This window comes from Polyodon spathula, chromosome 1 (assembly GCF_017654505.1).
Source record: "Polyodon spathula isolate WHYD16114869_AA chromosome 1, ASM1765450v1, whole genome shotgun sequence".
Lineage (NCBI taxonomy): Eukaryota > Metazoa > Chordata > Actinopteri > Acipenseriformes > Polyodontidae > Polyodon > Polyodon spathula.
In genome coordinates, this window is record NC_054534.1 from 27867438 (window position 1) to 27893224 (window position 25787).

Genomic DNA, 25787 nt, shown 5'->3' on the forward strand with positions numbered 1-25787 from the left:
ATTTACAGTATGTCATTCTTTTTTTAAACATATCGATTTTATAGCTAGCACGAGGATGATATCCATAGGTACCAAGTTTTTTTTTTTATTATTATAATATGATAATAATATAATAATAATAATGTTTTAAAAAATTTTCTTTTGGAACCTAGGCCAATTCAAGTCTACACTTAAAAATCCAAAAGGTTTTCAAATTTTTTTAAAAAAAGGGCCGTCCCCCCGTCCCCCCCCCAGGGGTCCAAGGGGGTCCCCCACTCCCCCCACTCTACGATGCTTGACTACCGCATAGACACCTAAAAGCCTGATCATATGTTACAGTGATTAAAACAGAAGGTCCTTAGGGAAACATGTTTGGGTTTTTTGTTTTTTGTTTTTTAATTCTGAAACTTGGAATAATTTAAACGAAGATGGCAAGATGATTGAGGATTAAGTGGCCAACGTTTGCAAAAGGACCCGATCTGCAAGAGCAACTTGGCAGAAGACTTTCGGGATTTATTAATTTAAATTTTATTATTTTCTTGGGAGAGAACAAGAAACAAACTGGAACAGAGGGGCTGAAAGTGCACCTGCGGGAACGCCTTGTTGTGTAATAGTTTGTAAGTGACACATTTATTTCTTTGCATGTATTGTAACTGTTATTTTCACACGGCTAAAGACATTAGATTCACATGACATAAAGTCCATTAGATTAAAGTTAATTAAGGTGTTGCACTAGTCCTGTTCTTCAGATCGATTTATGCAAATGCCGAGGTGAGCAACCTGACCTAAACTAAGGGCCTCAACTAACTTATAAGATGGATTTTGATAATCAATTTGTATAGAGGACAAAATATGTTTAATCTTCTCAGTACTATTTATTAGCAGTTACTCTGACATTACAGTATTTCCTGCTTTCTTTTAAACAAAAATAAGTTTAATAAACCTCTGCTTCCTACTGTTGATAAGCTGTTGATAAGTTGATAAGCTAAGATTAAGGTATTTTAGCAAGGTTTTATAGCAGTTTTTACTAATGTACATATACATTTTTTGTAAAAGTGGAAAAATTTAATGTTAACTCGGTAATAAGAAAATGAAGTTGAATGCACTTAAAACTTTTTTTATTCTACCTAAAACATTTGTAGCCATTGCACCTGAGTAAAAAGAGAAGTAAATATGACCACTTGACTTTCTGCATAGATTATTTAGGATAAATTAGGTTTTCAGTGTGATAAAGTTGCCAGTGATGTGAAATCCAGTAGTTATTATATATGCAGTTTTAATGGATCAGGAAAGTAGGGGAATATGCTAAAACTTTAAATGAGACTAATGACTTTAATGAAATTGACTATGTAGAAGTGCCCAAATTTCCACCAGGGTAATTGTAATGATCCTATGACTGTTCTCATAATAGATCTGAATGAACTGATTGTCAAGTTGAATAATCTATGTTGGCATTGTTGATTAATTGATAATTTGCAACATCTGGCAGGCATTTTTCAAACAATAATGCATCTTGTTTAATTTTTTTTTTTTTTTTTTTTTTTTTTTTTTTTACAAATCCCCCCCAAAAATTGAAAAATTTAATTAAAGTAATACAATTGTGAAGACATATTTCATGATGTTTTAAGTGGAATACATTGAGAAATATTTAAATGTTATTTCAGTTTTACATCAATGGACCGTTTTTTTAAATTTATTTTTATTTGCTATTTTTTTGTTTATTTGAAAGCACACAGCTATTCACAGCACTTCTGGGTCACTTCACTCATCACTGGTTCAAGGTGAAATTTGAATGAGGCATGTATTTACAGTTCCTTGAAAATCAGTGCCACAATCTAAAAGCTTTTTATTGGTTGCAAAATGTGTTTGTGTGTAATCATCCTACTTTTACTGAAATTGTGACTACTTCTGAAGGTGAAACGTTGACTTAACCAATAAAAAATATGCTGCAGGAGTACAAATTTCATTACAGTCTGAAGTGGTGCTTGTGTTCAGGGTGTCATGATTTGTCACAGAACAATCATTTTTATTGGGGCTTGTGGTTTCTGTCCACTGATTGTGTGTGTGTGTGTTTTTTTGTTTTGTCTGTTTTTTAAACTTCAGTTCTTTTTAAAAAAAAAAAAAAAAATTACACAACACTAAAAAAAAGTGCTATTGAAGTACATCAAATAAAAAAAAAAAAACCCACCTTTTTAGTGTTTGACTTGTTACTGCATGGTTAGCAGTGGTGAGTTACTCGGCTATGTGCGTCAAGAAAAAATAACGGCTATGTGCGTCAAGAAAAAATAACAGCCATGTGCAAAAATCACCACCAGCACTCTGCCCCCCCCCCCCCCCCAAACAGAATGAAATCTTGCTCCCCTGGGACGAAATCCTTGGTACGCCAGTGTTATTAACCATCATCAAAAAATCTCCATCGACCCCTGAAAAATTTTAGCTACGCTACTGGTGGTTAGTGCACTGTTTTCAACTTTAGATTCTCAGAGTTATGGAAACTCATTGGTCACAATCCAGTGGTACACAGTAGTTGCACTTTAGGTAAGATGTTCCAAGATTGGTACTAATCATTTGCCTTGAAGACCGAATATTTGGTACCCATCTGTATTCTGTGATCTTGTCTAAGTTATGTTACTGGAGTTATCCAGTAAAAGTAAACCCTTTCACTGCACTTTGTTTGAACCTCTGGAACCTCATCCATTTCAGTGATGCAGACTACACATGTCACTCTTTATAGTTGGAAAGCAGCTGTTTTTTCACGATTCTTTTAAGTGAAACCAGTTTGTGTCCTGTGTTTGTACAGCTCTGCCCCCCCCCCCCCTTTTTTTAAATCCCTCATCAGTTACATTTTTGCATTTTTGATAAGCAGAAAAAGGTCACTGCTTTCAAGAGTGACTTTACAATGCTGTATAGCAGCAGCCACAATAGTGTTGCTTTGTTCATGTTCCTGTTCCTAAAATAAGTCAATTCTAGCTTTTGAATACATTTTTACTTAACCGTTTGCATAGAGTACAGTACCTAACAGAGCCAGTTAGGTATGTTCAAGCAAATGAAGGAGTATCAGCAAATACTAATCATGTTTCAAATTAGAGAAATTACAAGTGCATATGGTGACTATTGTACTATTATGTCTAGAATGTAAAGTACTGCATGTGTGGTAGGGAAGTAATGCAATTCTGCTTTATATATATATATATGATGTAAAATAACCCTTTTGTTCCAAGCACTATTGGCAACATGCTCTTAATAAAAGTTTGGAAAGTTTCTTGTGCATGTACTATAGTACTGCATTCAAACATAATTGTTTTTAAAAACGGGAACTATTTGTTTTACCACTTATTCGTAACATGCAATGTTTCTAAGAATGTGGATAAAACTAAACTCAAGCTTGACACTTTCTATATGGGTGAAAACCAGCACTAAAATATGACTATTGTACATTGTGCTTGACAAATATACAAGGTATATTTTAACAAAAAAAAAAAAAACCTTATGACTGATCTCTCTAGTATATATATATATTATATAATATATATATATATATGATATATAGGATATATATATAATAATATATATATATATACAGTTTACTAGACCCATATTTGTGTTTACTACAACCAATATAAAGACAGTGAGATTTCCAATTGAATTTAGTTGTAAGCAGTAAAAACTGGGTCTAGACAAGAACATGAAATTCAGTGAAATTTGTTCCTGTATTTTAGTGGTTCATTTTGGTTTGGTGTAATATTGCTTAACAGTGTTTATTTTTGCTGTCATGTTTAAAATGTTCATTTACGTATGTTTGCAAAAGATTACTTGAACCTTTTGAGGCAGACTAAATGGAAACCACATTACTTTTTACATTATTGGCATGATAGTTATAACGGCTTGCTTCTATTCATTGTTTATTTTTGAGCAAATTTGAGTTCTTAATTGAAACATGAAACCTGTTAACTGTGAACAGGTTGCTTGGGCTTTGCTAGTTAATGCACTAATTTTCAATTTACCAGCAGATGACCATGTGTCCAGGGCAGAGATTTTCAAGATAAGAAAATGAAATTGATGTCAGTCATACATGACGCTTTCCTGTTCTTGACTGGATACTAGTATATGCCCCACTCAGTCACAACGTGTCATTAGCTCAACTGGTTAGAAATGACTCATAAACAACATGGCAAAATCTCTTGTATAATTAACTGGTTTCACAGGGTTACAGTTAAGTTGTAATGGAATCTAGTATAGTTATACCTTATGGCCCTGTACACAAAATCTCAAGATAAGCTGTGCTCCTAATGTGTTTCCTTGTTGCATTGTTAATTTGTAATTTATTTATTTTGGTGATGGTATCTCATTTTTACCCCTGTTTACTTGTGTGTTTTATTTATTTTTTATTATTTCCATGATAATTAGTTGCAAAGTTTATGGCAAGTCAGAATGTTTTATTTTGTGAAACATTTTTTAAACTTGCATTAACAACTTGCATTGGCCTGTCTGACCAAAATAAGGCAATTGGCTAACATACCCTAGCAACACAGTGCTACTGGATACTGAAGGATTGGTAACCTAATTTATTTGACTTGCAAGTGGTGTTTGTAGAGTACCAGTATACAGATATGATTGTATATATTTTGTTTTTTGTTTTATCTAATTGTGATGATTATCATGATTTATAATTATAACACGTCTCTCTCTGTTTCTTGACCAGGGACCTGCCATGAGGTGTTAATGCCTTGTTCAAAATTCTTAAGACCTAGACCTAAATGGCGCAGCATGACTTTGCTCCAGCCTGGCTTAATTTTCCCACTCCACCTTCGTCAGCAAAGGTATTTCTCCAACCCATTGTTTATTTATTTTGATGTAAAATCATCAACACAAAAGATTGGCTAATTTGATGACTTTTGCCCAGCTATCTTGGGAGTAAAGTGCCCATTTAAGGGACAAAGTATCCAGTACAATTATTATTATTATTATTATTATTATTATTATTATTATTATTATTATTATTAGTGTTAGTATTATTGTTACTATTGTGTGATTTGAAGACTTGCTTTAATTTAGTAAAATTACATCCTCTGACCAGACTAAAATTAATTTCTAGCCGTCTCTAAACTGTGAAAAGCAACCTGAACCAAATGTGCTCCTGGACAACCACAGTGATGTAAATCATAGACGACATAATTCTTCTGGTGGGTTAGAATCTTCTAATGGCCGTACTGGGGGAGGTAGGCCCTTTTTTTCTTAATAAGGTGTATTTTGCTGGTGGACAGCTAGATCATTGCAACTAACAAAAATTACAGTTTTGAGATATGAACATTTAATGGCTGGTTTTACATACCTAGATTAGCCCTAATCTTGCCACTAAATAATGTTATTTTAGGTAAAATAATCCAAGATTAGTACTAATCAGGGTATGTGAACCCAGCCATTCAAGTTTTGGGAATTTGCAGTTCAGTGTTCTTGTCCTCAGCAAATGATTTGAGAACCCACATTGTGTGGATCCTATTAAGTTAGCTTGCTTTTAGCAACCAAAAAATAAAATACCCATTTGTGTAAATACTTTTTTTTTTTTTTTTTTTTGTATCTCATAGGAAATTTTGGAAGGAAGGAAAAGAATGGTTGGCGAGGAAGAAATGGTTCTGAAAGTGTGAATTCTCGTGGTGGCTACCATGGTGGAAACTCCCGCTCCAGGGCTGGTGTGTTTCACAGTGGAAAGAACCAGGTGCTACGTGAAAGTAACTCAACTAGGAATGAAAATGGGAAAAGGGAAGAAAGAGATGCACGCAAGCAATTTGAGGCTGAGGATTTTGTAAGTTGACCGTGCTTTGTCAAGTATTTGTTAAACTACACATACACTACCATTAAGCACACGGTTCTTAAAAGTGTTACTGTATACATTTACTATGTAAGCCTTAAAGTAACTATTAATGTGTTCTTTTCAAGCCATCCCTTAATCCTGAGTCTGAAAGAGAGCACAACCTGAGCAAATCTGTTGCTGTTGGTGTATGGGGTGAGTTCTAGTTCCATTATTTCTAAATGTTCAATAAAACACTTAATTATTTTCCAAGATCTTTTTATGTATGTTAATAAGGATAGTTGTAGCTCCAGTGGGAAGTAAACGCCATTTATATTAAGTTCCATGGTTTCTTTGTGCTACAAATATATACATATAAATCTTGATGACTTGTTTGAAACCCTGTATATATACTTTTTAAGTAGAACATCCACCAAATCCAAAATCAAGAACTTCCAAAATGATGGTTATCAAAAAGGTCACTAAAGAAGATCCAGCTTCTGGATTTCCTGCTGCAGGACCTCCCCATCACCAGACAACCAAGAACGGAACGGGTCTGAGTGTTTTTAAAGGGTTAGTCCCGAAACCTGCTGCCCCACCACTAAAGGTATGATTAAAAATTAAGAATAATTTGTATGTCAAATATGTTTTCCATGTTCGGTTAGCCTAATTAGTATGAGGCATACTACAATTACTGTATCTTAGGCTGTTCAAACTTTGCTACCTATAAACCAAATTTTATCTGAAGGCTGCTATGGGATTTAGTGCAGAGTAAGTATAAGGAAAAAGCGCTAAGCTCTCACTGGTTGTTGGAATGTAATTTTGGCTGTCAGTTTAAACAATTTGCATTGTCTACTTTTTTTTTGTAGGGCAGCCGGTCAAGCTCTTCATCACCTGTAGACAAGATGACTCAGCCTCGTTTAATGAAACTGACACGTGTACGATCCGATAAGAAGAGTGACTTTTTGAAGGCTTTAAAGCAGGACAAGGTGGATGAAGAAGATCATGGTGATAGAAATCAATTCAAGGTATTGATGGAAATGTCATTAGACCTTCTGTTATTGCTATGTTTATGTACATATTGAGATCTGTGGCGTCTGGATTTAAAAAAATAAAATAAAACAAGTATTCAATTAACATTATTATGAATTATACATTCCTTGAGGAATTAATTGTGGTGATCACATTTCTACCCTAAAATGTTAATTGATACATGGGGCATACATACAATATTGATGATTTTGTGCAGTATTATAACAAAAGTTTTCTAAATCATTTGACTCCACAAAACATTTGGAAGTAGTCACAAATGTTCAGTTTAAAAAGTAAGACTCATACTACCTGCTTTGTTTTAGTGGGTCTGCCATGTGTTTTATTTTGTAGTTATTTTTTTAAGTTTGTTTTCCTTTTATAGGATGACGAAACACTAAACATGCATAACAGTAACAATAGTCATCGATGTAGGGATGAGAATCTGAATAAATATGAAAATGAGATCCCTCGAGTGAATTGTAATGCCCCAGTGATCCGCTCCTCTACCTTCCCACTAGCTGATGTTCTCTCAAGCTCTCTCGAAGCAGAGCATAGGTATGTATTTCACTGCAGTTCACCTTTAGACCAATACTTTTCTGTATTTATTATTATTTGGTATAGTGCTATACTATTTAAAGAACCACCCAAAATAATACGGGGTGGTTGTACAAAAGTATCACTTGGAAGTAAATGTAATTTTAATAGGTCATTTATTTCTTATATATAAATACATTTGAAGTCAAGTTGCTTACAATTGTTTAAATATGTTTTTGTTTCTGTTTTTGCAGGCTTCTAAAAGAGATGGGGTGGCAGGAAGACAGTGAACATGATGAGACTTATGCTCCTTTAACAGAGGATGAGATGAGGGAATTCCAGGCCATTAGTGAACAGGTATCTATTTGTTCAATATATCAAGCTTGTACTGGACCAAAATTAGAAGCACCAGTGATATTTAGTGCACTCATTTGTATACATGTCCATCTGTCACATGACTGCTTTAATTTGTTATGTAAATCACTCACTTGACATGAATTCTATAATAAATAAAAGCTGCACCTTGTCTCCTGACATTGTTTGGCATGTGCTTTTAAATTCAAGACTGAATACATGTCTAATGTTTCACCAAGAACAATCTCAATCTAGAGAATGTAACTCTCTGCAGAATTAACCCATACCATTCCCTGGAGGTATTGTAGGAATGGTTACCATCTACTCCCAATACAATTTAGTAAGGCTGCAACAATTAATTAGTACCAGATCAACCTCTTCATAATTTGAATGATTCTCGCTCACTGCCCCAGCATCAGAAGAGTAACTTGATATGTAATGCACTGCCACCAGCACGTACTAGTGTTAGATTATATGCAAAAAGCAGAATGATGTGAAGAAATGTTTGAAGTATTTTGCATGGACAGATAATATATTGTTCAATACCAGTTGGAACCAGCAACATACGAAATCACACACCTTATAAGTGGCCGCATCAAAGCACTACTAGCAGATTCAAGATCATCCAGCTACATATGTCTGATTTCAGTTTCAATTGTGGTGTCCTTTTTGGACATACTGATATAACTAACACATGTGCTAATTGTCAATTGGAAATCACCTGGTACTCTTCTTTTGTAATGAGACCGTTTTAATCATACTTATACGGTTTGTTTGCTTCCCTCAACTCAAATGCCTGTGTTCCTTGTGGTCTATTCCATTCGTTATAAGTTACAGTGCAATGTGCCACACAGACTGCCTGTACGCCTGCCACGGGCTGCATAACATTTTAACTGGCTTTTTATAATGAAAAGCAATTAACCCGTTACAGACTATTTGGTGTTGAATAGGAATTAAGTAGTCGGTGCTATCCATGGTGACATATTTAACAATATATTCCAGTTGTTTCTATGTCAGTTTGTTTGTTTTTTGTCCAATCTGTATGTCTCAAAAAATATTATTAGTCACTTGGGTTTAGATTTACTTCATTTTTGCATTTGATTTCCAAACAAAATAAACAAACTCAAATTGTACCCAACTATTTCAAAACCAATGCCTAGACTAACAGAATCAAGTAGACTTGTGTATTTCTGTTATTCAGTTTACAGTAAATTACCAATTTTAAATCATTACACTAGCCTTTGTTTGGAGAAACCGATCTCGTATGTACCACAAACTTCCCAGTACTATGGCACTAATGGAACCATTGTCTTAGGTCTGGCTAAAGTTGGTAGGGGTAGACTAATACCTCGTCATATTGGTCTTTTATCACAGATCTGTGGAACATGTCTGTGTTTTGGCTTCATATGACTTCTACATGTATTTTCTTTCCAAACAATAAAAGCATATTAATGTATTCTCTAAAACCTTGTTTTTTTTTCAGCTGCAGAAAAATGGCCTTAGAAAAAATGGTCTTTCTTGTGACTATAAATTTGGCACATGGAAATACAGCACTTTTAAACCCACAGTTGACAATGATGAAGCAGAAACAAGCAGCAGTGATACATCAGATGACGACGAAATGTAAAATATGTCGGCATTTTGTGGACTGCCTAATTGTGGTGATTTTTTTTTTTCACTAATCTCTTGTGCGGTAATCTGCAAAAAAAAAAATACTTTTGAGAAATTTGACGGACATCTTTGTAATAAAAGAAAGACAGAGTTCTCTATTGGCCTGAATTAAACATTGCTTTTTTTGCTCTGTAAATGGCCTTTGTAGTAAAAAAAAAAAAAAAAAAAAAAAAAAAAAAAAGTTTTTGTTAGAATTACTTCTTCACTGCAAATCAGAGGTTTACTGCAATGTGAAAGAATATCTAACATGGAAGGAGTCAATAAAAAAAGATTGCAATTGAAGTTGTGTATTATTCTGTGTGTTTAAAGTTGTTAAAACATGCAACTTTACACAAAATGCTTTGCTTGCTGATTTCATACTCGTCAATTGGGAATTGTCAAGGCCATTGTGTTTTGTGTAAGAACGGGCAGTGTAACATGCTGGTGAACTGAACAAACGCACTCGATTTCCATTTTCTTTACCATGATAAATACATTAAAACATAAGAATTTTTTAGCAATTATTAGGTATTTAAACCAGAGTTAGTTTATCGTTACATTTTATTATGTTTAGAAAGAAAAGGAAAGAAATTCAAAAGCTTTATCTGGGTAGTTGCAAACAGACTTGATATTCAGGGTGGACTAGACACATTGATCAAGTAGGTTTAGCTGTAAGTTTTGCAAAAATAATCACACTTCTGGATCTGTCCTACAAGGAACAATAAAACTGAATTCACAGTAAATGGTATTTGTGTGCACAAATATAGTGTGTGGTACCAGTGAATTAAGCTACTGGCAAAGTGAATTGACAGGGATGTGTTTTTGCTTCACTCCAGATTTAATTCTAAACCACTAGGTAGAACTAAAGTCCACAGTGGTGGTGCATTTAAAAACACAATTAAAGCAATGCACTCAACCCCATAGGTGATCCATTGTGTTTGTACAAAGTTAATATACCTCCCCAAGTTTTTTCAGGGGTAGTTTTTGCTGGAATATCTAGTAAGCAAGGCAATATAATGATCTAAATCGGAAAACTATAAGAATCATAAAGAACAAATAATTAGGCATTAAACAGATCATAATCAAGAATTAGTAAAAGGAGGATGATAATACACTTTTGCCCTACAATAGTGGAACTGACCGTAGTGTGTTCCTGATTCCAGCATAGACGGCAGTAGTTGTCTGAATTCTATAGCAGGCAGAAATCTCAATTGTTACCTTAATGAAGAAAGTGTATTCTTTTAGAGAGAACAACTACACAGAGCTGCACATACAGTATCAATACTTTTAAGTTTGGCAGATAGTACCGTACAAGCAGCAAAGAAGGATAAAGCAAGCATTTAAGTGAAGCAATTCAGTTATAGAAGATATCGGCCCTTATTCACAAAACAACTGTTTAAAACCCATTTGTGTTAACTAAATCAAGTTATGTTTTCAAGACGGATCAAAGTTTATCCTAAAAACACTATTTACACAACGTTTATGTTCAAAGCACTATTTACACAAAGAAATGTTTGTAAACAGCCTTCAAAAACAGTTCATAAAAAGCATTAATTTAAAGTTTTATAACTAGGGAACACTGCATCCCATTTTTTTCCAGAACCGTATGGGCTTAAAAAATGTATGTAGAAAGAAATCTCTTTTTTTTTTTAAACGAAATCAGTAAAAGGTTTTTTTTAATGACCATGTATTGTTGATTTGCGTAGCCTATTCAGTTGTGTGTGTGTGTGTGTGTGTGTGTGTGTGTGTGTGTGTGTGTGTGTGTGTGTGTATGTGTTTTTTTTTTTTTAAATCTGACATCTTGCTTCAAGCAGGTGCTTTCTATTTCCAAACTGGTAACACCGGTAAACTCAGAATCAAGAAAACACAACACCCACTGAAGAAATGCATCCAGGGTAATCAAATCCAATCTCTCTGCTTACTTTTTTTTTTTTTTTCAACCACTCAGACTGTGATGTACAACTGATAGGGAATGAAGGCGGCTGGCTTTCTGTATTAAATGTTGGTCATGGTAAAAACTGTACTTTTGCTTTTAATAGCCTGGGGAAATGAAATGTATGTTAACAGTGAGAGTGTGGGTAAGTATCAACAATCTAGCCATGATGTTTCAAATTATTTTTGGTATGGTTTTCAAGAAGAAAAGACTTTCTATGTTCAAACTACAACTGCTGAACTAAGGAATCAGATTAATTGGCTTTTACTCTTGTTTTATTTTCAATTTCATACAGTATATGTTGCTAAAGTGAGTTTTTAGTTTTTAATAAAATTTTTCTAAATGAAAAATAAGTTAATGTTATAATTGTAAGGTAACTCGATAATTGTAAAATAAGTCTCTTTAACTACTGTGTTTTGTTTTGGTTTTTTTTGGTGCGCATATGCCCACAGTGTTTTCGGGACAAAAACCTTGTTCATTATACATAAGTGGGTTAAATCCAGACTGCAGAAATGCAAGTTTTTCAAGTTCAAAATCTTTTCAATCATGTTTTATTTGTTTATGTTTCTTCAAGTTATGATCATTTTGAAAATGGTTTTAACCAATCCAAACCCAGACAAATCCATATGAAGATATCTTGATATATAGTATATATAGAGATGCACAAAAAAATAAATAGCATTGAGATGCTGAGGAATAGTCTCCACTAATGGAGACTAGGAACCCAATTCGGATAACAACATTGCTATCAGTAGAAAAATTGAAATATAGTGGGGCGCATATGTAAGTCACACTTTAGGCAAACTAGAGAACAACTTGTCATGACGACACTTGCTTAGGACAAGCCTGCTATAGCCATGGGGTATGTTCCTTACATACTTGTTCAACTAGGATAAATAAAAACCATGTGAAATGTGGCAGTGGAAAGAGAAGCAAAAAAGGAAGAAACACTGGCTAATTAAAGGATTGTGTGGTGAAGCATTCTCCTAAAAAGAGAGAAACTGTGACTTCATGACTATGCAGTGAACAATAAAGGTCGATACTTCAGGTTTGTTTGTTAAAACCTATTGGTGCAGAATTATCCTGTAGGCCAAGATGGAGGAACTTCCCAGCATGCCATGCCTGGACACACATTAGAAGAACCACCTGCAGGAGCGTTACACGTTTTTTTGATTATCTTGTTTGTGTGACACACTCTAATGCAATCCTAGGCAGGAGATTGTCAATCAAAATTGTAAACTTTGTTGCTTTTCTGGAAGGAGAATCCACCTCTAACCAATACATCATCAGCAAGCGTATAAAAACTCTCTGTGTTATTCTTTCTTCTCGCTTCTTTTTGTTTCAGCCTCCATCTTCCCCAGCCACCACCTCGCAGCATGCCTCATCCCGGGGGGAGGTGGCTCATAGGGTTACTGTTCATGTATTTCCAGCCGGCCTCACGCAGGTAGCCGTTGGGCACCCGCGGATAAGACCTCCAGTCAAATTTATATTTCAGTCGGGCCTTGAGTGCCCTCCACAGTCATCTGGCCCTGAGCGCCCTTCACAGTCATAAATCAGCTGCACTTGCAATCATCGCAATCTTCATCATTCATTCACTGCCATTCATTTAAGCGGATTCTCCGTGCTGAAATCCAATACTAAATTATTTTACAGAAACCCATGAAAAGAGCACATCACCTTGTTTAGAGTGTCTAGCCTTGTTGGGACGCATCTGCTGTTACACAATTGTATATTACACCTCTACATGGAAATAGGTGGTTTAATGTATGGCTTGAGATCTACACAGGTGGCCCATTCTCACACAGTGCAGTACAATGCTGCAGATCAAAAGAATGATAGCCCAGATTGGAACTGAATAACCTATTAAATCAGGTCAATCCTACATGTTATAATTCTAAATATCTTCTGATTTGTATTCATATTTGTTCTGCAGGGGCTCCAGTGTTTATGTCAGTAGAACGGATAAACACCACAAGTCTTACAATCAACTGGAGTACAGCTAGCAGCTCTGTAACAAAATGTGCTCTCTTTGTGTTTGCAAAGGGTGAACAACAAGGTGAGATCCTTTTTACCCAGGTAACTGAAAGAGTGTTTTCATTTGGGAACGTGGAACCCAAAATGCTTCGTTATTGTTTGTATCCTGGATACAGCTGAAGAGTACCCCACCATTTTCTTCTGGGAGGAGGAAATAATGTTACAAAACAACTTTAAAATAAACAGCTTATTTAAAGTTTTTTAACTTCTTTCAGATGGTACTAATAATATTTTTAGTGTGAATTTCTGTCAAATTGGTATTTTGAATGAATACATACATAGGTGAATATTTTCAAATGTAATTCTTAAGATTATGATAAAATTAAGATTTTGTTGGAGGAGTCATACCCCAACATACAATACTACATCACTGTATATAAAAGTATAGAAATGTAAAGTCTTGAAGTTTATAAAACTGTTCGAATGTTTAAATATTTGATTTAATATAACTTTAATCGTCATACTCCGCTGATTGATTTCAAGTTTTACAGTTACTAGCCTACAATAACCACTAGGTGGCAGTATTGAAGGGGTTTTCTTACATTGGTTATTGAACAGATTGTTGTGTGGTAAGCTTTTAGTTAGGAAGATTTATTGGTATTGCACATATCTATAGATGAGAACTAGGAAGCCATGCTACAGGGATAATTTATATAATATAAATGTCAGTAATATTTAACCCTTACCTGTTTAATAATAAATTACTTTATTAACTTGTTTGATTGTTTGTTTTGCTTTTTCAGTACTGGGTCCATACTGATGAAAAATCTGATAGAATACACTGTGTACATGTTCAGCTGTACATGTCTTGATCACAATGTTATCCTCAAGTCTGCAGCTATCAGCGTTGATACAGGTATGTTGATAACTGAGCTGATGGTCTTTTTCAGCAGAAAGGAAATTCATATTTAAATAAGGGTTGCTATTAATTAGTCATTGTGGCCTATTCATTCAGGTAACTTTAACCAGCTGTCATTTCCTCTTAGCACTAGCAACATTATCATTAATACAATACTATGGAGTAGTTCCTGCCAATTTCATGTCAGCTCAAACGCACTATAACAGTGAAGCTCCAATCAGATCATGTGACCAACAGCACAGCTACCAAGGTGCAGCGGTTTACGTGCAACTTTGTTTTTCAGATTTAAAGATTGAATCACAATGCAATGGTGGACAGAGATAATGTTACTAAACCTAATAAAATAAAATTGATGTAAAAGCACCGAAACGAGTCAATCAAGCAATTAGTTCCTTTGCTGAACCAGGTAAAAACCAACTGAGAACAAGTTCTCTTTTACAGTGGTGACCTGACCAAGTAGGCTCAAACTACAGCAAAGACAACATACCAATAACATACCTCCTGAGAGATATGCACTAAGTGGTGCACCAGCATACCCTATCATATTTGGGTGTGACGCAGCAATCGATTCAAATGTCATTCTTTATATTTCACGAACAGTGCATTTGTTAATGTTTGTTTGGTAAGACCAGCAAACACTGGTAACTTTTTGTTTCTTTCTCATAATAATAATAATAATAATAATAATAATAATAATGCTAATAATAGTGAAATTCCTTCCAGTGCTTCTGGCGCATATACATTACAAGATCAGGAGATGTAATTACAATTATTGGTATATATCATAGCTTTGTAATGCGTAAGTAAAAAGTGTCATGTGGGTGAACTGAATCTCAGGTGTATCTTGTATTTCAGCTACTTCCTGAGGTCATTTCATTCAAAATTTATTACACGTTGTTTTTTTTGTTTATTTGTTTATTTATTTATTTATTTTTTAAAATTTCTCTCTGTTTCACTCAGATAAAACTTTAAATCTACAGGCCATTCCTGTTCGTTTTGGTTGTAACATTGTTTTGTTGTACACGTGTACTGGTAGTGAAATTTAAAAAAGAAAATGAAAAGCTGACGTCAGACAACTGAAGGTCTGTAGTATTTAACTACATGGTGTATGTGCAATGTTATCAGCGATTTGTGTCATACACAGTGAACAATAATACGACTTTAAAAGTTTATCGGGCAAATGCATTTTATCATGTATTATAAAATAATAATTTTTTTCCCCCAATTATTTTGAAGGGTTACCACAGTCTGCAAGTTCTACAACTGCAACTCAGAGCATCAACACTGCAGATGATAGCCGCCAGTAGGCAACATTAGCTTGTATGTGTTCTTGGTTGTTTATATTTTGCAACACACACGTTAACATCTAATTTTCAGTTACTTTTCAATTAATTAATTTTAATTAAACAGTTGCAGTGTGCTATACTATAAAATAAATACAATGTTCTTCAATGAACATATTAGTATGGTGTTTTGAGTGGAGTCGTCTTTCCTAGCTGAATACAGCAGGTCTAGTGTTGAAGAGTTTGCATAATGGAAATGTAACTCAAGGGAACATAGAAAGAGGCACTGATTAGATCATTAAACAGGGCCTTTTGTTTACTAAGATTGTGGAACCCGAATCTTTAAAAGGGCATGTTTATCTCTTCAGTGTGTTTCTGTCTGTAAAAAGCAGTGAAACTATATAATGATGCCAGTATTGAGATCCACCGCTTTTCATATTAATTGTATAGGCCCCAGTATCGATCATGCTAATCTTTATTCTTTATTGATCAATTGTCATTTCACTTCAACAGGAAAATAGAAATGTAGTACTGAGAATATTCTTTTATATATATATATATATATATATATATATATATATATATATATATATATTATATATATATATATATTATATATATATATAAAGATATTAATAACCAAAGAATATTCTCAGTACATTTCTATTTTCCTGTTGGTTAGTTGCTGTCAGCTGCCTCTATTGTGTTGACGCACTGCTGACGATAAAGATAGTACTGGAAACTCCCAGGCAGTTTTGAAGGAAACTAAAAATTAGACTCCACAAATAATTGTCAATAAAGAACAAAGTGACTGTTGTATTAGTGTAGTGTACAGCACAGGGTTTGGGTTTGTAGCAAGATGCACTTTGAACACTAAGTTTGATAAATGCTTTGAGACCTAGAGGATTCCTGTTGATGCGGCTGTACTGTGATGATATTGTCTTGCTGGATTCGATAAGCTGAATTGTTTGAATATGCTGAATTAAAAGGTATTTTTCTATGGTCTCTGCTAAGTATCTCAGTGGGTTTAAAAGGGGAAACAAATGCTCCACCTCCAGTTCTGTATGTATTTAGTCCTCTCCACCTCCAGTTCTGTATGTATTTAGTCCTCTCCACCTCCAGTTCTGTATGTATTTAGTCCTCTCCACCTCCAGTTCTGTATGTATTTAGTCCTCTCCACCTCCAGTTCTGTATGTATTTAGTCCTCTCCACCTCCAGTTCTGTATGTATTTAGTCCTCTCCACCTCCAGTTCTGTATGTATTTAGTCCTCTCCACCTCCAGTTCTGTATGTATTTAGTCCTCTCCACCTCCAGTTCTGTGCTTAGTCATCTGTCCATGAGGCGACTGTATCCCACTACGAGGCAGCAATGAGTAACATAGTTTATTAAGAACACAGTTAAACCGTGTATATTAAATGATAAACACTGCAGTTCCTGTTTTGTACTTTTATATAAGAGGTTTGACATGCCTTTCCAAGCAGACTGATAGAATTAAAATGCTGATGATTTGCTATATACCTACTGAATGCCTGTCTTAAAACTTTACTGACCTCAAAGGTCTTACAATAGATGACATTTCAGTTCTGGCACTGCTATTGTTATAGCATATTTTATTTCACAGCTGTATGCAATCATTTAATGTTTTTGAAAATTGTAAAATGCTTTCTGTTTTTTTTTTTTTTTTTTATACATATTGCTTTATCATAAGCCTTACTGTTACACAAATAATAATAATAACACTATCTTTTTATATAGCTCCTGTATAGCTCATAGTAGACCACCATCACAAAGCGCTTTACAGGGGTAGGCTGTGAACTGTGCATTATATGCAGTCACTTAAGCAAGATGGCTTCACACCATGGCTATTGTTTAGCTTGCTCATATTACAGTGCTCCCCCTCTATAATGCTGTTGAGGGGAGCCATAATTAAGAGACGGTGCTGTTTGTATTCCACCTTATAACAAGAATACTAGTGTTAGTGTAATGGCATTATGGGGTAAACGGGAGCCGTGACCATACCACCTTATAACCTTTTTCGCAGTATAAATAAATAAAAAAAAATGTGTGTGTATATATATATATATATATATATATATATATATATATATATATATATATATACATACACACACACACACACATATACACCTCACAGGGGTCAAAATACAATGTTTGTTATGTCAGTATCCGACTACTTTTTGATGATCAAACTTCCGTGTATCAGGATTGATCTGTCATCACGAAAAATCTTGACTTTACCACAATACTATATCCATGACTAATCAGTATAGTAAACGGACCGTTTTCATGGAGGTGAGAACCTTCTGGATGAACCACTGTTTAACTCATACCACTTTTACTCCATTCCATACCCCCCCCCCATGTTTATTTATTATGTACTCAGTTTATTTACTGCAAGAAGTTTATCTGCGTCATAGCTTTTAGCAACACCAGTGTTTATTTCTCAATTTATAGATTACATCAACAGAGTTTCTAGAGATTTAGCATCATAAACTAAACAATAGTGGGCACTTTTTTTTATACACATTTGCGTGAGTAGGTTCTCTAAATTGTTTATATCTCAGTGAGGAGATGTTTTTCTGCAGAGAACTACAACAGGAAATCTCTATTTCAACAGAACTTTAGATCAGACGATTTGACAAGTAAACTCCATCCAAAAGGTTAGAGCTGTAGGCAGTAAAAATACATCAACTGGCACAGCCTTACCAAATGGGCATTCTGAAAACAAACCTCCTTAATTGCTTGAAATGTTTTGGAATGTTACGTTTTGTTTTAAAGCTCTTAATACTAGTTGTATTCTAATGTGATTCCTGTCCAGTGAAAACTATGGTTTGAAAGCAGTTTTGTAATTCAACTCCTCATTTAATAGGGGTTATGTAATGATCTTCATTGTCTACTCACGGAACAGCCCTGTGTTTAACCCCCCTTGCATTCATCCCTATTCTACAGCACAGGGAGACTAGGGTTTGGTAGCAGAATTGAAACCTAAAATTTATACATTTTGTCTTTCTAGCAGATTTACAATAGAAAACTTTATGAACTGTAGCCCAATAACGTGTAACAATATATACGTTGTAAATAAATAAATAACATGGAAAATGACAATTAACCCTCTTTAAAGCAGTTGGAAAAGGTTTCATGAACCACAAACCTGATCAATTCATAAAAAACAAAAACAACAAAAAAAAAAGCTTTTAAAAACGGTTCTTAACAAAACATTCAGTCCCTAAGGTTTTGTGAATTGGCCACATTGTGCTTGCTGAGTACCTATCCAAGCGTGCTGTAGTTTGATATGTGATCACCTGCCCAAATCAGCCCCATCTTGCTGTTGTGAGGTAGGAGCTGAACTGACATTTCAACAGTAGTGGATTGAGTATTGTTCAGTGTTGGTGTTTTCAATAGAGGTTAGAAAAAATAATCACAAATGACAGCAAAAAAAAATCAGCTGGGAAAAGATGAGTTATTACACTCTATTGCAAAAATATAGTAGTTAAAATGTCTCAATCTAGGATTTTCTACTTCTGTGAGAATGGTACTTTACTTACATTATACATCCGTGCTGAGGTCACAAACAATCATTCTCTTTCTGGATTCTTTGCCATTGTACCAAAACCAATCCTCCAATTTAACCTTTGCTTGAATGTGGAGGTGTAGTTTATATAGAAACTGATAAACACCACATTCAATTAGCAACAGGACAGTCACATTACGCTTCTTTCAACTTCATCTTTTGAGATTTAGAATTGCCATACTTTGAGAACACGGTTTGCCGTCAAAAAATTAATTAGTTTGCTTTTATATTACGACAGCAAGATTAGGCAGACTAATGTGTTTGTTTTTCAAGAATGTGTGTTTGCAGTATTTATTTACTTGCATTTTATTTTTAGCTTTAGGTCTACTGTAGAAGCTAAACAAATATAGTAAGAATAAAATCCCTTTTTAATTTTTTTGGATTTTATTTATATTCGATGATGTTTTGCTTGTTGAGCTATCATATCTGCAGCTGCATATCAGGAGATTTCCCATGAAGCTCACAGATAGCCTAGTGATGGAGCTTGTGTTTTGTTAAGCAGAAATGATGCTTGCAGCTCAGTTTGCTAAGTTCTATGAAAGAACCTAGGAAGCAGGAATCCAACTAAAGTGTAACATTTGACAGGATTTGTAAAACTGAACAAATATAATGATTTGAAAAATACATTTTCTTTTTTCATATGAACATGAGACATTCATTGAAGAACAGTACATCAGCATCACTAAGGTGTATGAAGTAATTGGACACTATTGAGGCTTAAGATTATTATTGTTTTTTTCAAACCATTTATATGGAGCCAAAAAGGTAACGTTTGTCATACCAAAAAAATAAATAAAATTGCTAGGAGTTGTACATGATGGCTTACTATTGACATCACCAGACAGCACACTGTGATTTCCATTTGCTTCAACAGCTTGCTGAAGCACTTAACTGAAATGAAGTTCTAGAACTGCAGCACTATGGCTCTTGTCTCTCATGTTAAAGGTGTTCCATGGTCAGCATGTTGTCTGTGATGGACAGAACTAACCTGGTAAGTGCAGCAACACAGTAGCTGCCTTACTACAATGAAGATGCTAGCTTATGTATGTTAGGGACAACTGTTTTTTTCTGGTATGTAAAGCTAGCGTTCCTTTAGTTTCCTTTACCTTGCTTTCTCCAGGGATGTGCTTACTGGAGCTGTGTTTGGCTGCTTTGGGGTTTTGGTCCTCATCTTCCTCTGCTAAATATTCTGTAACAACTGGAGGAGGGATGAACAGCTCAGGGCATTCCTAAGGTAAACATAAGCTAAAGTGTATGATTTCTACACCATTACTGTACCGTTCATCGTCAAATCGACCTAAATCAGATGAAAGTCTTGTTGGCTCTTTGGTCACAATTCTAATCAGGTGAAGTAGTCAGCCCCAGTGAAATCACAGAGAACATCTGACTTCTTACAATTAAATGTGTTCTAAAAAGCTCAATTTTAAAATGTAGTCAAGGTGACTTTGGTCTGATCTGACTTGCAGATCACGTGACCATTATCCAATTATTTGGCGATCTGGCTTTGGGCCGACTCCATCCGTCTGATTCCACAGTACACAGCCTTAAATAAGACTTCAAGCAAGAGCACACACACAGTCTGATTCTAAGCTCTTATTTAAGTCAAAGCATGATGAATGGAATATGGTGTCTGCAAGCCCAAACAAGGTTGTCTTTTCAGTCAACAAACTGTCAAACCATTCACCATGGAAATGCAAATGTAAGCCTGGATATTATTTTATATTACATTGCTATTATAATGTATAAATTCAGAAGTTAAAAAAAAAAAAAGTTTTTATCCCTGAGAAAAGATAGATATTCAAATTTCTGCTGATTTTACCATCAGTTCTTCCAACAAGTTGATAAAATATTTCCATAGAAAATGGCAATGCTTATTTGTTGTGCCCTCTATCTGGAGGGTGAGGGCATTTATAATGACTGCAGGTGGCAGTGGGGACAAGAAAAGCCAGAGGGGGCCTCTCTCTATCTTTCTTGTGTGCTTGCCTATTGGTCCGGGATGCTTCTGTAGGTACATTGTACGGACTGTGTAATTAGTAATTGCTGGGAACAGCTGGTGAATGTTACAGCAAACGTTGATGAATAAATTACACTAGCTGGTAGAAACATTAAATATGGCCTGAGTAATCATCAGGCACATTCAATTCTCTTTTAAAACAGACTGATTAATTCCTTTGATAAAGCATGATTTGGAAAATGTATTTGGTACCAAGGGTAATAAATACATAAGATGTTAATGGTGGGAATTCTGTTGTCTTACACAAATTAACGTAAGCTATATACGGATAGGACAACTTCAACACCAGCTTGTTTTATTTATTGTGTTAAGCCACGATTTAAAGACTTAAAATGATTGTAGAAAATGACAAAGAAGAAAATACATAAAATGTTAATGGTGAGAAGCAGCCAGTGTTCATAAATCATGTTGTCAAACTTATTGGCTTCTTACACAAATTAACATAAGCTATATATGGATAGGATGACTTCAACACCAGATTGCTTTATTTATTGTGCTCGGCCACGGTTTAAAGACTTAAAATGCTTGTAGAAAATGACAAAGAAGAAACAAAATCTGCAGTATTAGTACTCTGGTCATCCTTAACATTATAGAGTAGCTGTAATGAGAGAGATGGTGGCTGTGTGGATTAGCAATGGGATACAAAGCCTTTCAATTACTATCATTTGAATCTAAAGACTTTTGGGGGACTGTTCTCATTATACGATTTTGAATCTGTAACTATATTGTCTCTTAAAGGCTGAACTAATCTCCCAAAGAAAATGTGGCAATATTGAAGGAAGTTGGTTTGGTGAAGATCACATTTTCATGAAATGATATGAGATCGAAAACCTATATGAAGAAAGGGACTGTGTGGTGGGCACACTGGGCTAAGCAATGAACTAAGTAAGGCTGCCACCTTTAAAACATGTAAACGCCTCTGTTTAGTTCACTAATAATAAACATTTAGAAAATCTATAAACTATAAACTAACATTAAGCAGCAGATAAGCCTGTATAATTCCCTATGTATCTATTTTTTCTGTCTTACAAACATTGTATTGTGTACTGTGTGTGTGTTCTCTGAAGTTAGAGTGAGCACCGCCTAAAGTATTTGTTTCTCTGCTGATGTGGACAGAAAGGCTGTAATTTTAATCAATTTAGAATGATGGCAGGCTGCTATTTCCTGCCCCCCCTGCTCCTGGCATCTTTGTGAGCAGTGTTTAAACCTATTATCTCCTCGAGGAGAATGGCAGGTCTTTAACTGGGCTTGGAAATAACCTGCTGGTAGTGCTTTAATCTGGCAGGTGCAGAGAACAGCCAGTTCTGTGGAACAGGAAATGTCTTCTAAAGAGAAACGTACAATAACATATTCTCTAGAGGAGATGTTTGTTGTATTGAGGAAGTGATAAGAATTAATTTCACAAGGGGCAGATTTACCAAAGCATACTGATAATAAATCTATTGAACTAAAAAAGCCTGGGGTCTGGGGATCACTGAGTTGAGATTTGTAAATGTCCGCATAGGGTGAGATTTGAACTCTTTCAGCATTAAGTATCTTTCACATGAAGATAAACCTTGGACTTAACTTACTGAAAAAGAAATAACAATGGCCATGAATATATGGGACCTACACAACATGAGATTAGCAGTCTGCTGTTTTGAGTGGAATTAGCTTTTCTGTACTGCAAATATGACTGTGACATGATCTGCATTGTTGAAAGAATTAGTGTAATGTTTTACACCAATCACTATCCAAAATTACTTTACAGCATGTACTATATTTAGTGTGTTCTGGGAGGTCCATTAAACTGTTTTTGTTTGTTTGTTTTTTCTCTTAGGCTCCCTCGTAATAATGAAGTGACCCCCTACATGATCTTTGGTAATAATGGCGCCAGCCCTTCCTAAGCAGCAAGGATGTCATACACTTTTTGTGCAATTTTCTATTCCTATAGGAGTTCTTGAACTGTTCAAATTTTATTAGTGTCCATAACAACCCTTTCTAATATGGATTGCTTTATTGTGGCTAACCCAATTATTAACAATGACTTTGATACCTTGATTTGTTTACGTGGATATGCACAGTTTTGGCAGACTGCATCAGAACAATAGAAAGTGTAAAAGCAGCATTTACTTTGTGTAATACCATAGTACTGTTTCAAAAGTCCAACAATTAAAAGCCAACATTAAATGGTAAATAAGAGCTCCATCAGGACTGTGTGGCTGTATTTAAGTCCTGCCCAAAATAAAACAATATAGACTTTAGTTTCTTCCATGCACAAGTCTGATTGAAAATAGGCCTGATTTAAATATTGGCAGCAAGTCTAAAACAGTTATGTTGCATGGGCTTGACACTTGTGCAAGTTAGGAAGACAAAGCTGGCAGGGACTGTTTCTCCTCCTCAGCAAGACGCCTAGTGAGCCCAGGCGGACACCTGCAGAGCTGGCCTTGTCCTCCATAGGCCGGTAGCTTGCTGACGTCCGGTCTCGAGTTCCTGGGTGTAAAAGAGGAAACTGGTTTGGTCGTGGGGATGCCCACTGAACCTTCAGTTCTTCTGAGCTGTGGGGAATTGAGGCACTGAGGGAACGCAATTGGACATTCGAAATTGGGGAGGACATTTGGGGGTAAAATAATTGATAGTTAAAGATCCCCTGTAAGGGCATGTAATGTTTAATAGCTAAAGTATGCTGTTTGTCAGCCCTCCTTAACAAGAGACACATTTACCTTGTATACTTCAAGCTCTGTAGATGTTGATGCATTTCTTCTGTGTGGGCGGCAGCTTGAGTACCAATATGCTTCTGTAGCTCTTTCCACTGAGATGCAATAGTCAGCTTACCATACGTGACCAATCCATTTCATCAGTGTTTTGTTTCTTTTAACCAGCTGCTTTAAGTTAACATTGATATCAGAATGCCAGGAAAGTGTCACACATTTCAACATTTGCAGCCTTTTCTGATACATATTTTTCCACTATTATGAGTTCTAACAGCCATAAAACTCCAGTTTATTCAAAATGCTGATGATTCAGTTATCCATAAAGCTTTTATAAATCTGTTTTTATTTATTACATAGGTTTTGATATCTGGGCCATTTAAACTTTTGCTGTTTTCAGAATTAAAAAATTAAAAACAATTTGTTTTCATTTTTAAGTTACAGTCATATATAAAGCCCTCAAGACAAAAAATAAATAAATAAATCTTATATGGACTTGCTTTGTTTTACCAGAAGTTGTGTGCGTTGCACCACTGTTATTGATTATGTCCTTTGTTGTCATAGTTAAGATCTCTAGAACTGTTCCTGCATAACTGAGCCTGATTAAGGTGCTCACTTATAGAGTGTGTGGTTGTCAGTTTCTGCCCAGCCTCCAGTCTGCTACATGTGCCACCATATGTTTGTTGTCCAAAAATACATGGCCTTACATAAGCTTTGCTAAAATAAACCAACCCCACGTCGTCTGCCATTGTTTACATACAGAGGCACACCAAAAAGAACAAAGTTCTAACGTTCTAGCTGTCTAACACTGTATTGAGTGCAACTTGTAGAAAGAATAAAAAACAGATTATAATAAATTAGTATTTATTAGTATTCAAGCCAGGCAAATAGTTATTTGATTTTGCAGGGGCAGAAATTAAACTGGGTTGTTACTATTAGGCATCTCGTTCAACTGCAAAAACTAGTAAGGTTTAAACCATAAACATTGGTATATTGTGTATATATAAAGACTGGGCAATGTTGATACTGCTTTGTAAATACAGAACTAATGGCCAAACATGTTTGTATTGCACAGAAATAACCAGACCTGTTTGAACTTAACATGCTTAAGTTAAACTCATGCACAGCTGTATTTTCTTAGTTGTAGAGCTTTATTTAGTTAAAGGGACCTCTAACTTTATCACACTCTGGGGCCTACACAAGGTGGTTCTCTGTCCTTACCGAGTGGTTAGAAATAACACTAAAAACATAAAAGTACCAGAGCATGTACTCTGAGATGCTGCCTTGTTTAAACCAAAGGTCAACACCTGTAATTCCAAAGCATTAATATTATTACACTATTGTAATTCTGGCCAGTGAGTGGCAACTGCAAGCAATTTACAGAGATTGAAAGTGTTGTAGTTGAAGTGATCCAGGCTTACTAAAGTTTTCTGGTTAAATCACAGTGATTAATTATATGAATGTCAGGCTTATGTGCATTTTGCTTTTATTAAATGCAGCAGATTTTCTGAAGTTAGTAAAGATGAAATACCTGACACAGAGGCAGCTGACTACATTCTTTGGCTGTAATTGAAGGTGCTGAATCAGAATCTTCAACATAACTACACGTTTGTGTGGAGCCATGCTCTAGTCACTATGTGGAAGTGATTATAAAGCAGTTACGAATTAAAGCAATGCAGAAGCTACATTTTTTATTTATTTTTTGTTACTGTCTGTCTTTACAAAAGCTGAAAAATAATAAATAGCTGCACACAAAGTTAACCATAATGTTGACCTGGCAAAGCTACTTATGTATTGCGGTGTGTGGAACATTATCCTATTTGCTTATAGTTTCTGATGTAAGGATTTCCTGTCAGTGAAGAGAACCTATCTATTACTGACATGACTGAAAATCCCACTATTATTTCATTGGCAATCCATTTCTATTTCGAACAGTCCCTGCCATTCATTTAAATTTAATTGGAATTGCAAGCCCAGTAATCCAGCAAGTATATGAAACAATACAGCTCTGATAAACCAACACAAAGGCTCATATTCACAGCACA

At 35.1% G+C, this 25787-nt stretch overlaps 1 protein-coding gene and 1 long non-coding RNA gene across 3 annotated transcripts; both read left to right on the top strand.

Moving 5' to 3' along the window:
* The first annotated feature begins 275 nt into the window (after positions 1-275).
* On the top strand, positions 276-10904 carry LOC121316770 (vasculin-like). 2 transcript variants are annotated; one of them, XM_041251947.1, is made up of 10 exons: positions 276-596; positions 4682-4799; positions 5075-5198; positions 5565-5782; positions 5917-5983; positions 6190-6374; positions 6637-6795; positions 7182-7354; positions 7588-7690; positions 9171-10904. In XM_041251947.1, exons 2-10 carry the CDS (start codon positions 4737-4739, stop codon positions 9312-9314), a joined length of 1236 nt encoding a protein of 411 aa, XP_041107881.1. In that variant the 5' UTR covers positions 276-596; positions 4682-4736; the 3' UTR covers positions 9315-10904. The 2 variants fall into 2 exon arrangements, with proteins under 2 accessions (XP_041107881.1, XP_041107889.1); XM_041251955.1 differs by having other exon boundaries at positions 6193-6374; positions 9171-10902.
* An 835-nt stretch (positions 10905-11739) lies between these two features.
* LOC121316780 lies at positions 11740-25421 on the top strand. Its single transcript, XR_005950454.1, has 3 exons — positions 11740-13326; positions 14048-14160; positions 22872-25421. It is a non-coding gene; the product is annotated as an uncharacterized LOC121316780 (long non-coding RNA).
* Positions 25422-25787: the final 366 nt, after the last annotated feature.

What these genes read in the sequence shown, in the direction of transcription:
- LOC121316770 (XM_041251947.1), top strand. Translation starts at nt 4,737, where the DNA reads ATGGCGCAGCATGACTTTGCTCCAGCCTGGCTTAATTTTCCCACTCCA. An exon ending in CTCCACCTTCGTCAGCAAAG is followed by an intron (nt 4,800 to 5,074) that starts GTATTTCTCCAA and finishes ATTAATTTCTAG; the next exon opens with CCGTCTCTAAACTGTGAAAA. An exon ending in CTGCTGCCCCACCACTAAAG is followed by an intron (nt 6,375 to 6,636) that starts GTATGATTAAAA and finishes TTTTTTTTGTAG; the next exon opens with GGCAGCCGGTCAAGCTCTTC.